Source organism: Eptesicus fuscus, chromosome 13, assembly GCF_027574615.1.
Source record: "Eptesicus fuscus isolate TK198812 chromosome 13, DD_ASM_mEF_20220401, whole genome shotgun sequence".
NCBI lineage: Eukaryota > Metazoa > Chordata > Mammalia > Chiroptera > Vespertilionidae > Eptesicus > Eptesicus fuscus.
In genome coordinates, this window is record NC_072485.1 from 18,254,006 (window position 1) to 18,268,374 (window position 14,369).

Here is a 14,369-nt window from a genome sequence, read left to right on the forward strand (position 1 = left end):
CAGATATAAAATCAAATTCCAACATACTAAAAAAGTAAAGAATGCATTAGACAGAAATTACCATTGCTTTAAAAAATCATTACATACAACCTGCATATTTTTATTGGACCAAGAACTGTCCTCTCCATTGACAAAAACCAAAGAAAAACCTGATGGTTAAGTAATATTTCCCCCAACCTCCTATAAGTGCATCATGTATAATCCCAAGTTTTTAAAGCTCATTCCAGTGTCCTGGGGCTCCACTTACAGTACACTCTTCACCACTATTATCAGAGTAAAGCAAATTAAGTCTGCAGTTTTCACCAAGAGGTTGAAGGAATCATCAATGCCAAGAGCAACGTTACTGATGATGAAGATGTGGAGAGAGTATGGAGGGTTGACTGAGCACTAGTGATTTTTCCACCTGTGAGAAGAGAGAAGCAGTAATGGGGCAAATTATTTTGATTTTACTTGAGCTAGGAAAGAATTGTTTTTAGGTGTGTAAGACAAATGAATGCAACATCGGTCCTGTTTCTGATGAGAGTGTTCCTAGTATTTATGAAATGAGACATTGTCTGGGGTTCCCATAAGTTTTATGGAGGGCAGACGTATATATGGAATACTGCATTAAAAAGACAATGCCATGTCCAACAAACACATCTAATTAGAAGATTCAGGGTAAGTTTTACCAATGATGTAATAATGGAAAACATCCCACATTACAAGTATATAAAACAAAAGAATTTCTATAGTACACAGTTGAGGGCATGGAGTAAAAGCAATTTGTAAAAGTTTGTGGCAATAAAAATGTATAATTTAATTACTTTAGCCAATTTTTCAATTTAATAATAGCATATTATTTCATTTATTTAAAGGTTCTTGATTGATTTGAGTTTCAGTTGAGTAGATTATCATGCCAAAGTTGCCAATGGAGAGTTATATTTCATCACTCTTACTTTCAACCAGAAGTTCTTCCTTCTTGAGACCCAAAACACACGAATGCAGTTAATGTATAAGGTGGTTGTTTGATTGAACTGACTGATCTGAATTGATTAGTTTGAAGTAGTTCTAATAGCTCTACATAATCAGAAACTAAGTGCTACTCTTAGATCTAACTTCAGAAATGGTTCTTCAAACCAAATGTCTTCTGAAGGATCATCATCATAATTTATATTTAATGAATGCATACTGCATGCCATGCACTGTACTATACATATTATCTTTTTTTTTTTTAAATCCTCACCTGAGGATATTTTTTCCATTGATTTTTTTTAAAGTTAGGGGGAGGGAGGGAGATGGAGGAGGAGAGAGAAACATCGTAGTGAGATACATTGATTGGTTACCTCTCCCATGTGCCCTGACAGGCAATGGGGATGTACTTGTCCTTGGCCAGGAATCGAACCAGCAACCCTTCAGTGGGCATTCTAACCACTGAGCTAAACAGGCAAGGACTATATATATTATCTTATTTGATCCTCACAACATTCCTATGCAGCAAGTAATATTATTTACCCTCCTTTGCCAATGAAGGAACCGGACTTAGAAAGATTATAGAACTTGCTTAAAGTCACTGAGCTAGGGATTAGTGAAATCAGATGCTCTTATTTGTATTGTCTTTCTTAAAACAATGATTGGCCTGGCTTAAAACCTTAATGATGTATTAATAGTAAAATCTACCACTCATTTTGGAATCATTCTTCTGTCATATTATCTTCTCTGTCCTGATTAAATATTACAGCATTCGGGGTGTGATTTTCATTACAGAAATAGAGTCAAAAGTTATTTTCACATGTTTACTTAAGTGCTGAAGAATCACTTGTTTGGTAAGCCACACACATACAAAAACAACACATCTTTGAAAATTTTTACAGGTAAGGTACTACTAAAACCTATTAATCAACATATTGGAGAATATTACATATGTTTTGGCTTGTACAAAATGGGGTTATTGTGAAGTGCATGGCCACATTTGAGCTATAAAAAGGTATGATGACAAAGCCTTGCTAGAGTGGTATGTGCATGCTTAATAAAAAGAAACTGAACACATCCTATTTATTTATTTTTAAATCAACCTACATGACATTTCACAAAAGCATCTCACTTGCACAATGCTAACTAGAGTCTATATCTCAAATTCCAAATAGAATCCACAAAGCAAAAACATATTTTGGCATAATAAAACAAAACAAAACACAAAACATCAACAACATTGAACTAAGTTCTAGTCCCAGCTGTAAAACTAGCTATTTCAACTTATTAGGCTTTTAGTTTTTGGAAAATAAGGATGAAATCAATCATTGCTTATGTTTTATGTTCTAAGATAGACAATAGTATGAGATTTCACTTTATAGAAACTGGAGAAAGGGTTGCACTGGACAAAATATTTTAACTTAAACATAAAAGTTGATGGTTTTCCCCCCATGGAATAGAAGTTCCCAGTTAATTTAAAATATAAATGGGAGGATCAAAGTATTTATAAGTTCCTCTAAGCTTGGGGTTGATCTTATTCAAATGATACTTTAGAATTTGATTGTGTTAGAGTATAAAAGGAATCTTGGAGAGTCAGAGAATAATAAAATACTTAACTCATGAGGTTGCTATAAGGAAAAAATAATATAATATATGAAAAACAACTAGCATAATGCTAAGAACATAAGTAGGGCACTGTATAGGCTCTTTGTAATATTGTTATTAGAAATCTGAGGTTATGAAGCAAAGAGACTGTCATCTTTTTCACTTTTCAAAACAATCTTTAGTCTTTCAAGGTACTCTTTAAGATTTAACATTCACATTTAAACAGTTTTATTATGAACTAATCAATGTCTCTACATTAATACTTTCTTGAAACTATACTTTTATAAATGAATTATAAAGTATAATAATTTTTTGTGTGGCCACAACGTATTTATATTCTTAAGTATTTTCATCTGAATTTCTGAAAAAGTCAGATTTCCTGCATCTTATGCTTTTACTTTTAATTTTTCCTTTTTAAGTAATTTAAGATGTACCAAAAAGTTATCAGACTAGAACAAGGAATTCATTTTGATTCCTTAAATGTTATGTTTTATCATTCTTGCTTTATAATCTACACCAGTGGTCAGCAAACCGCGGCTCGCAAGCCACGGTTTGCCGCTCTATTGACTAATGAGTTTGCCAACCACTGGGATAGGGGCTTAATCACAAGGAACAACAACAACCTGTAATTATTGGAATTGAGAGTCTAGGTCAGTGGTCGGCAAACTCATTAGTCAACAGAGCAGCAAACTGCGGCTCGTGAGCTGCAGTTTGCCGACCACTGATCTACACTAAGAAAAGAGAACGATGCAAATTGACTGTACTTTTGTGACACCCACCAGCCAATCAGGAGTGAGTATGCAAATTAACCTAACAAAGATGGCGGGTTAATTTGCATACACAGGCGCCAAGCGGCCAGGGGCAGGCATTCCGCACCACCCCAGCCACTCTGGGCTTCTGGGCAGCATGGGAAGGTGGAAAGGCGGCTCCGGCCGGAGCGAAGGTGGTGCCGGCAGCCAGGGGAAGGAAGTCCCATTCTTGCACGAATTTTTGTGCATTGGGCCTCTGGTTCTCTCTATAAATATATACAAGAGTTTTCCTGAATCACCCTAGAGTTTCAAATATGATGTACCTTTACCCCTAAATACTTCAGTGCATAGTTTCTAAAAATAATTTTCTCATATAACAAAGTGTAATTAAAAAAACACAGAAAGTTAATGTTGTCAAATATTACACTATAGACATTATTCAAATTTTATCAATTATTCCAATAATATCCTTTATCTCATCTTGTATTTTTATGCAAGACTTTACTTATCAAAGATTATGTCAATAGCTTTTCCTCAAAGTTTCAGTCTATCTTATTATTTTATTTCCTACATTTTCTTCCTATCTCACTTTGTGGGATCAAAAATTCATATGCAATACTTTTGGTCTTAATCCAAATAAATAAATATTTGGAATGTAATAGAGCCACATGCAGAGTCCTTCAGGATATCACTTGATTCTTCTCTTTAGGTTGACAGTTCTGCTCGGGAATAATTGCTCAATAAATAATGCTTATAATTATACATTAATTAAATGTTCATTAAACATTTTTTATATTTTTTTTATTGATTTCAGAGAGAGGAAGGGAGAGGGAGAGATAGAAGCATCAATGATGAGAGAGAATCATTGATTGGCTGCCTCCTGCATGCCCCCACTGGGGATTGAGCCCACAACCTGGGCATGTGTCCTTGACTGGAATTGAACCCAGAATCCTTCAGTCCACAGGCCACCACTCTATCCACTGAGCCAAACTGGCTAGGGCCATTAAACATTTTTTATACAAGGCTTTACTGAAAATTGTTTAATGCTTTCTTATTTGGACATTTGCATATTTAATTAAATATTTTCTTCCTATTTTGACTACATCAGTGAAAGGGTTACTTTTGTCCAAATTTGTGCAATCCAAAGGACTCAGTAAAAGCTAGGAATTATTAATATTGCTAACAACTACAATGTCTGAATAATTTCTGGGACTCTAATGTACAGCATGGTGATTTTAGTTAATAATACTATGATATATACTTAAAAGTTTCTAAGAGAGTAGATTTTAAATGTTCTCACCACAAAAAAGAAATGGCAGTTATATGATTTGATGGAGGTGTTAACTGATGCTATGGTGGTAATCATTTTGCAAAATATAAGTATCAAATCAATACATTGTACACCTTAAATTTATACAATGTTGTCAAAACAAGAAAAAAATGAACAAAACACTTATGCTCAATAACATTTATAATTATGTTGAAATCAATAAACATGACCAAAATTTAATTTTAAAAACATTCCCTTTGAACTTTCCTGTCCCTCATGCTCCATTATGTAATGATAAAGGAAGTCAAGACAATAGAGAAATAGGTATGTCAAACTAGAGCTGTACCAGTTTAAAAGCAATATTTCAAAACCCAAATGACAAGGTATTGCTTGAAATCAGGAAAGGCAAGGGAGTTTCACAAATGAGGACATTTAAATGAAACTGTCATCTCCTTTTTTTGAATTTACAGAAATTCTGCAATTTGGGGCAGACTACAATGATTTGCATTAATCAGAGTATGACATGGCAATCAGCGAGAGAAAAGAAACCCTTCAAAATCTCTGGACCATGCAATCCATCATATTAATTTTTATGAGGTTTACACCACCCTGATGTTTTGAGTGGTCATCAAATTAAGCCTAGCATGTCAAAACTTACCTGAATATGATGGTACCCTGATTTGGGAACTAGCCGTTCCATCCCCTCCTTCACTAGATGCTCGAACTTCAATGATATAGACTCCAGCATCGGGGAGTGGTACTACTGCTTGAGGTTTCTGTGTTTCAATAACTTGACTGTTGCTGTGGCCCTCTTGCCTATAAAAAACCTAGGAATGATAACAGGGTTTTAAACATAATGATATTCAAGTGAGGATTTCAAATGTTAAAGGTCTACTGTATGTCACACTCTGAGCTAAGTACAAGGAGCTCATAGCTTAGATACATACATGAACAATGTCATACATGTGCTATGTGACTCAGCTGGATGTATATACCGTGTGCTGTTGAAAGCACAGAAGAATTTAATTCTGTCTGGAGGTTAGGGAAGGCTTTTCAGAGGAGGTGATGCCCTAGCTAAACATTTAAAGATGAGTCAAGTTCACCAGTTGTTCCAGGGGAGGAGGAGAATTCTAGAAAAAGGTAAGAGAAGATGAAAACATACATCTAAGCACCGAGAAACCATATTATTGGGGCATGGAAGAGAGACAAGATGTATGGGAAGACTCATGAGAAACGAGGCCAGAGAAGTCTGTAGTGAGGGGGCGGGCCACTGGGCGTCTTTTATTCTTGGTCATTGAAAGAAACAGTATCCTGGAAGTAGTCAAAGCTGTCAACCTTTAATCATTTGGAAGAAGTAAAAATAAAATTTGATAAATATATCAATAGTAAACCCTTAATGTAGGAAATGGCTGAGAAGTTTAACATTTTATTAATTTTACTTTGGTGGTTTGCTTGTGTTTTTTTGGTGAACTGACATTTGGATACATTGGGTAGTGAAGTTAAGCCTTTTTCAGATATCTATCTATGGCACTAGAATTGAATATGTATTCATGGCAGAGTTTCAGAACAACAAATTAGGATACAGAATTATACTGTTTACATATCAAAATATTAAGGTCATAGAGATTATGCGATTTATGCAAGCTGATGTGACTAGTTATGGTAGAAATTATATTAGTTTAGCATTCTCATGATCAGCTCAGAGCAATTTCACTATATCCTATTGTTCCTACTCATTTACCCCCAATAAACATTTTTGTATGTGTGTGTCTAATAATCAAGTAGCAGCAGTGAAGATATGTTAAAATGCCCTCACCCCCCTGTTGTCTGTGTCCATTGGTTAGGCTTACACATATGCATGCGTACAAGTCCTCTGGCATGAGTATGGGAGGGGGTTGGGGGTAATGAGGGGATAAGGATACATGTAATATCTTAATCAATAAAGAAATTTTTAAAAAGATATGTTAAAATGCATTTTTATCCAATTTCATTATTTCTGTGCTTTTTCATAATTGTTGGTATTATAATATGATTGCTTTGCATAATGGAAAGATCAATAGCTTTGCAAATCATACAGATCTGGAATAAAAACAAATCTCCTTCAAAATAAAAATAATCTCCTGTGCATTCCTGTGTGGGCAAATGTGGGCAAGTTGCCAACCTTTCTAAACCTCAGGTACCTCTACTGTAGAGAATTAACATTTATTTTATAGTTCGGAGAATAAAATGAGAGGATGCATATGAAATATCTAGCACATGACCTGGTGCATGGGAAATGTAATAAGATCAAGCTACTTTTGCTTCATCATTGTTCATTGTCAATGGCCAGCATTCACATTTGCATCAAAAAATATGGACTGGCCTGGGAACCTAGACAAAAATCTATAATACTGTTTTCTTATAAAAATGTGATTTTAACTCGAACCAACCTACATACAAGAAAGAAAAAATACTTCTGTATAAATGTATATGACATGTGCAATAATTGTATCTACTGAAATTCTTATGAGGAAGGAAGCCATAGCCTCGATGTAGTTACAAAGTGGTAAGAGCGTTATTGAATGTTTCTCATGTGGGCCAGGCATAGTGCTATGTACTGGAGATTTGCCAGAGAACAAGACCATATGTTTTCAGCCCTTAGGGCACTTATAGTCTAAAGTATGGTGGATATAGGTAACGATGCAATGAAATGTATTATGTACTCCAAGAGGAAACATATTTGATGGTAAAGCAATTACTGGAGTGGGTACTTAGTCAAGATATGGGGAATCAGAAACACTTCTTAAATGATGCCTACAGCAGTTTCTTTTGGCTTAAAAATGACAATTGTATCAGAATATATGCTTCTTATTTTGAATGTACCAGAGTAAGGAATTAGAATTCTGATCATCCACATGAGGTAATTAGAAAGCAAATACATGGCAATGGGAATGTATGTAAATTGGTGAGGATTGGCAGGGGAGTGACTATATTAGAGGACACTGTTATTATGGTAGATAAATTACAATTCTTATGACAAAGAAAAATGCAACCAGTAATGCATATCTAATGTTGCTATAAAATCCAGAGTTGAAGACAAATTTGTGGATCCGTTGAGATTTAGAAACAAAAGGTGAAAGCAGAAAAATTATCAATTGATGGTAACAAAGGGAGTTTGAGATTAAATGTGGTTTTTATCAATACATCCAGGGAGGTGTACTGCTGTGAGTCTGTAAGTAGGTATACTAAGTGAAAAGAGACATTAAATTCATTGTCAGTCTTAGGTGCTTTAGAGAATCTTGGCTCATTTTAAAATCCTAATTTAGAAAAGATGAATAAGAATGAGAAATATGAGCAGGTTAAGGAGTTATCAAGACATGTCTGAAATAGTTATTGACAGTAAAGAGTTCAGAGAGTGCTTTAAAAATCTGGAAGTGTATAGATCGGCAGTTGCGATGACAACTATCTTTAGGCACAAAGGAAATTGTCTAATGTATTGTCAAGACTATTCTCAAATGTTATCTAAAAAACTGAGAGCCAGTGTATCATCCACAGAGAGTTTTTTAAGCAAAAAAATTAATACAGAACCGCTATTCTCCAAGGCACAGTTTGGAAATAGCTAGTGTGCATGCCTGATGGTAACAGAATAATAGGGTGTGTATGCTTAAAAATATAACTGAATACATTTTTGCTGGTTCTACCCAGAAGTGTCCCTGAAAAGGATGGACCCTATTAAAGGCCTATTCACCAGCTGAGCATTTTGGGAATAGTTAATGGAGACAATTGCTCTTCATTATAGAGGGTGAGGATTCACAATCCCCAGTGGCAATGGGTGGATGATAAGGAATCAGTAAGATGAATAGAATCTGGATAAAAAGAAGTTGGAACCACAAGTACCAGTGAGAAGCCACTGGCTGTAGGGTGGCTGAAAAGCACTTTTAAGAATAGGATCTTGTTTGTCCATTCATAGATTGAAGGACACCAAGGTTGCATCTATATCTTGGCTATTGTAAATTTTCCTGCAATGGACATAGGGGTGCATTTATCTTTTCAAATTAAATGTTTTACTGTTCTTTAGAGAAATACCCAAAAGTGGAATTGCTGGGTCATGGTAGATCTATTTTTAGGTTTTTGAGAAATTTCCATATTGTTTTCCATAGTGGCTGCATCGAATCTTGTAATTTGGAACAACATGGATGGACCTAGATGGTATGATATTAAGTGAGACAAGCCAGACAGAGAAAGACAAATACCATATAGTTTCACTTATATGGGGAGTCTAAAAAAATAAAACAAATCAATAAGCAAAACAAAATGGGACTCATAGACACAGAGGTCAAACTGATGGTGGCCAGAGAGGAAGGGAGTGGAGGATTGATGAAAAAGGTGAAAGTGAATATAGTCAATAATATTGTGATGAGCTTGCATGGTAACAGGTGATTACTAGACTTGGTGTGGTGATAAAGTATATAAATGTCAAATCATTGTATTATACACCTGAAACTAATATTATATTGTATACCAATTACACTTAAGAAAAAAAGCACAGGATCTTGAATAAGTCCTGGAGAAATAATGTACAGCATAGTGACTGTAGTTAATAAAATAAAAAATAAAAAAGAACAAAACTTTCTGAAGTGCAATTTTCAGACGTGTGTCTGTGTTGTGTGTCTTTCACTCTACAATATCCCCCTACCAAATTTCCATGAAGTTGATGTATATGTAACATTATGTAAGCTACTTCTGTCTTAATTATTTTACGACGAAAAGTTTCAAGCTTACTCAGATGTAGAGAGGATAGTATAAGCCATTATACCTGAGTCTTTCTAATTTATGGGAATCACAGGAAAGAGGCTGCATCTGTATTTGGAATGAGTATAAGCTGAAAAGATACAGGAAACCAATGAGACTAGAATAGCCATAGACTTTACACTCCCTGAGAAGCTGGATAAATATAAGAGTGGGCTTCAAAATTCCACAGGGTGTAGCATACAGTATCAATCCAAGTGGACAGGAATCTCAGGCGTCTGGAAGGCCCTAACTGATGTCTGAGTTGAATAAACAAACAAAAACATCTGTCTATATTGATGGATAACTCTTCCTGGGTCAAAGTTAATTAGATTATTCATCCATTCTAGAAGCCCTGGAGATAAAGAGATGAGTAAGACAGTCCTTCTCTTCAATCATATATAGCCTGGTGGGGAGACAGTCACATATAAAAAGAGCAGCTCTAGCCGGTTTGGCTCAGTAGATAGTCAGCCGCAGACCAGAGGGTCCCGGTTTCATTCTTGGTTGCAGGCTCCTCCCCAGCCCACACTGTGGTCAGGACTCGTGTAGGAGGAAACCAATAGATGTGTTTCTCTCACATCAATGTTCCTCTTTGCCTTTCCCTCTCTATTCCACTCTCCCTAAAAAAATCAATGGAAAAATATCCTTGGGTAAGGATTGACAAAAAATAAAATAAAAATAAAATAAAAAGGAAGAGCAATGACAGAGACAGAAATGGCAATTGTGAATAATGTGTAGGGTCCCCTCACCTGGGACACCTATGTTCAACCTCATGTATTCTCCAGGTTAAAGGGTGTTTCTCCTCTCACCTGAGAGGTGCCTGAAGCCATTTGCTTTCACCTAGCTTTTCCTTATGTTCTATTTGCCACTTCTGTTTGGGAGATTGCTTGCCATAATGCTAATGAGGTTTTATATTGGCTCTTAGTCTATCACTCTCATTGTACTTCTACTCCTAATCATTGAAGGGTATATTTGCATTAGAGGACAAGTAGTGAGGACAGGGGGAAGGGAATGTAAAAAAGGGTTCAGAAAATGGCTCCCCTGCCCACCCCCAAAAGGTCAAATTCAATATCCTTGGGGATTATGACAGATTGGAGAGTATTCATTTGAATGTGAGGGTGTCTGTGATCCATACCAATTACAGTCTGTAAGAAATGCTGCAGTTTGCATCTTAAAATATTCTTAATGGATATTATTTACCTTAAAAATATATTCAATTTATAACTTCTTGTTTTTAGCTTTAGAATTTTATCACTTTGTATACAAAATGTTACCATCTCTGATAGCTGAAAAGCCACCTAAATGAAGCTGTTCAGTCTAAATATTACCATTGAAATATTTTAAAATTCTACTATAAGTAATATTCAACAAATGATTCTGTCTAGAGTTTAAGATAATAAATCGAATCTGACGTATGGACTAAAATTTGAAGTTCAGCCAATTCAATACATAGGCCACATATATTTTAAAATCAGAGACAAAGTTGTTTTTCAAGAACAAATGATCTAAATGTTTTCTTATTTCCAGATCTCTTGCTGACACGAAGCAGGATGACCGTCTGTGAAATGTTACATCTACTTTGGAGCGTTCGGTCTCTCTCCATGAACTCCTTCTAACGCTGTGTGCTGGCCCAGCATTTTTTCTTCCTCTGTTTCTTTGCTAATAGAAAGTCTTTCTATCAGATGGTCATCTAGTATTTTCCATCTGCCAGCACACTTTGTCTGTGGAGAGAGAACGCCAGGATACTCTGCCTACATTCTGCGGGTTCTGACACTGTGCTTCGTGGGACCCTCTACTCAAATCGCTGTTGCTTTTGCTACCCATTCCTTTCCTGTGCCTTGTGCATTGGAAATAATTTCTGATTGCCTTGGCTTCCTTACTGCAGGAAATGATTTCTAGGAATATGGGTGGAAAATGACTGAGAAAAAAACTGGTATGTGATGGTCTTTAAAAAATTTTTTTTAAATTGATTTCAGAGAGGAAAGGAGAGGCAGAGAGAGATAGAAACATCAATGATGAGAGACAATCATTGATTGGCTGCCTCCTGCACCCTCCCCCCTCACTGGGGATTGAGCCTGCAACCAGGGCATGTGGCTTTAACCAGAATTGAACCCGGGACCTTCAGTCCGCAGTCTGACACTCTATCCACTGAGCCAAACCGGCTAGGGCTGTGATGGATCTTTTTATGGCTTATTCAGTGTACATCCTCACAATAACAGTGTTCGAGACCAGCATCTACCCAAGGGAGTGAAGAAACACTGACCTTGTAGCCCATGACTTCAGATTCGTTGGCTAATGGTCTGACAGGTTCCCAGCCTAGAGAAAGCTCAGAGCCTTGCTGCTCCCACCTGAGGTTGCCAGGTGCTTGACTAGGGGCTGCAAAATAAAAAGTGAGAGAACTGGGTAGGGGGCTTACATACGTTTCCTCACTTAAATCCCTGCACTTCAGTCTTTGCGCGTGCTTCATAGTTCCAGCTAGAGTCAGAAAGGAGGGTTTTGCTCCAGAATTGTCATTTTTAATAGTTACTCTACTGAGCTTTTGAACCTGAATCCTTTTATCTCCCTTTCGTGTCAAAATCGCTTAGCCTTGTTTCACAGGAAAATAACCTTTATCCACTGTGAATGCAGACATTGCTGAGCTATTTTTGGAAGTCAGATCTAAGCAATGAACAAGACTATGGATCTAAACTCTCCTTCAACTCTGCTTATGATGTACCTCATGTGGCTTTCAGAAATGTTATAAGATGTTTCCTTTTTAGTCTGAAACAAACAAAGAGCGCCGGTCACTTACGGGATTTCTTGGTGGTTGCGCTCACTTCGCCGCTCGGTGGCCCATATCCAGCTCCGTTATAGGCCCTCACGGTGAAGTGATATAATGTATTTCCTTCCAGTCCTGTCAGGGTGACGGATGACTCGTTGCCCTTCGTTTTGACTGTTTCTGCTGCATCTTCTTGTTCCAGGTCTTTCCGATAACTAACCTGTCAACACATTATCACATGACAGATTAATTTCAAGATTTCCCCTCTGCTTGCGAGTATTTGAACTTTAAAAAGTGGTTCTCACACGCATCTGTAGGAAATTACTCCTGTATCATGCTATTAACAGGTACTATCAGTGAGGCTAAAATCACAGTCTTAGTCGGGGCCCAATCTGCATCTGTGTGCATTGCCCAATTTGCCCCTGTGCTGAGCAGTACTCAGCCAGGCAACGGGAGGTGCTACCTTGTAGCCGGGGAGCATGAAGAACATTAAGGAAGAATCACTGAAAGACACGGAAGTGCTCTTCTCTCCTAGGTCATCAGAACCATTTATCCTTCAAAGCCCTGGCGCTTTGAATGAATTATCTGAGAAAGAAGAATGAAGAATATTTCCTCCTGGGCCTGGAATAAAGGTGAATCACACCAGCTGTATGGGTTTAATAGAGAAGAGGTGACAGAAACTCACGATAAGGTGGAGTGGTCTAAATGTCGAGAATGCATATTGTTAGATTATGGGAAGGAGGGAGAGGGGAAGAACTGTTTGTCAAAGCACATTTTGTGCATTGAGATGATCCGTTCTGGTTATGAACTCCTGGGCTCGTCTCCAACCAAACTTGGTCCCTTCGTCAGATTCAGTAATTGCCTCTGTGTACCTAAAGCTTAACTTTTTCTGGCACTAAACCTTAACTGTGCATAAGTGCACAGGAGAACAGTTTCCCCCCCGCAAGTATTTATTGTGGTGAAGGTAATGGAAAAGTAATCACCTTTCCCCAATTTAGTTACTGTGGTAAAAGAAGTGGACACGGCACCCATGTCCTCCTTCAAGTGCTTGGTCTACTGTACAGGCTAGAACGCCACACACCACATTTTTCAGATTCTCTTCCAGCGAAGGTTGCTGCTGTACACTGTGGGCAGCAAGTAGTTTGGTTGAGACTTGAACTATTCGGGAACATACCTAGGACTGCTATTTCCAGTTGTGGCTATAGGAAGTCATTATAAGATCTTACCTCTCAGAAAAAATAATATTGCATCAACACAGTATATTAAAGGCCTCTACTAGCCTTGATGCTGACTGAAGGAAATAGGAGTAGAAATGGGTAGAGAAGGAAGGACGTTATAAATGGTAACTGCAGTTTTAGAAAATGAAGACTGTAATAGCCATACTTTCTTCCTGGTACTGTTTTAGTATATAAGGATTAAATAACTCAGGCCCCTTCCTTTCTTCTAATATTTTTATATAGAGAGCTATTCCTCCTCTAATGAAGTAATAATGTACTTCATTAGAGGAGGAATAAACCTCCACCCTGAGATGGACGGATTGACTGGTGGAACTTTCTCTGGCTTTCCTTTCCAGGGAGATGGTGAGTACATTTTCACTTGTAGGAGATATTTGCACTATGTCAGTATGGAACGTCATCACTGCTAATTGTTGCTCTGGGCGAGTTGTTGAATTGGGAAAAGCACGTGCATGGATATTGAATAACCAAAGGGATATGGTACATTAGTGTTCAACATCCATTTTACCTTGATGCTAGTGTGTCTTCTTGGACTAAAGAAGATGAAGAAGCAAACAACATTTTTCTAAGAGTCCCTTGCAGTTAGGAATCTCATCATGTTTTAGGTTCAGCCAGTCAGATGCACATGCCTGAGATTTGAATGTAGAAGAGACATGGAGGCTAAACGTCCACGGCTCCTGCTTTTCTGCAGGCAAGCCTAGTAATGGGGTCATTATTTTCCCTCTTTCCCCCGCCGGGGCAGCACTAATGAATGACCTGCTGTATAACCATTAGCTTTATGGGAGCCAAGACGCAGGGCACAAGACATCCATTTTGTTGGTGCAAATCGCAGCGAGCCTGGTGAGATTCTGGAGCTGACAAACACAGAGGAGGCCTCCAGGTTGCAGTAGCTTCCTGAGTGTGGTGCCATCCTGACCATGGTGGCTTCCAAACCGTGGCAGTGGCCTGAGTTTCTGGGGCTGGTGGCTTCTTGCTTTCAGAAGATATCAGTGTCTTCCTCTATGGCCTGAACCCATAGTTTGACTTTAATAGTCATT

The 14,369-nt window shown here is 37.5% G+C and overlaps 1 protein-coding gene across 1 annotated transcript in view; it reads right to left on the reverse strand.

Moving 5' to 3' along the window:
• Positions 1 to 299: 299 nt before the first annotated feature.
• Positions 300 to 14,369, reverse strand: part of CNTN5 (contactin 5) — a 465,423-nt gene continuing 451,353 nt past the window's right edge. Inside the window, exons 20-23 of the mRNA XM_028157040.2 lie at positions 12,131 to 12,317; positions 11,603 to 11,715; positions 5,231 to 5,399; positions 300 to 403 (exon numbers count right to left, since the gene is read on the reverse strand). Coding sequence (XP_028012841.2) covers positions 300 to 403; positions 5,231 to 5,399; positions 11,603 to 11,715; positions 12,131 to 12,317 — 573 coding nt within the window. The remainder of the gene's footprint in view (positions 404 to 5,230; positions 5,400 to 11,602; positions 11,716 to 12,130; positions 12,318 to 14,369) is intronic.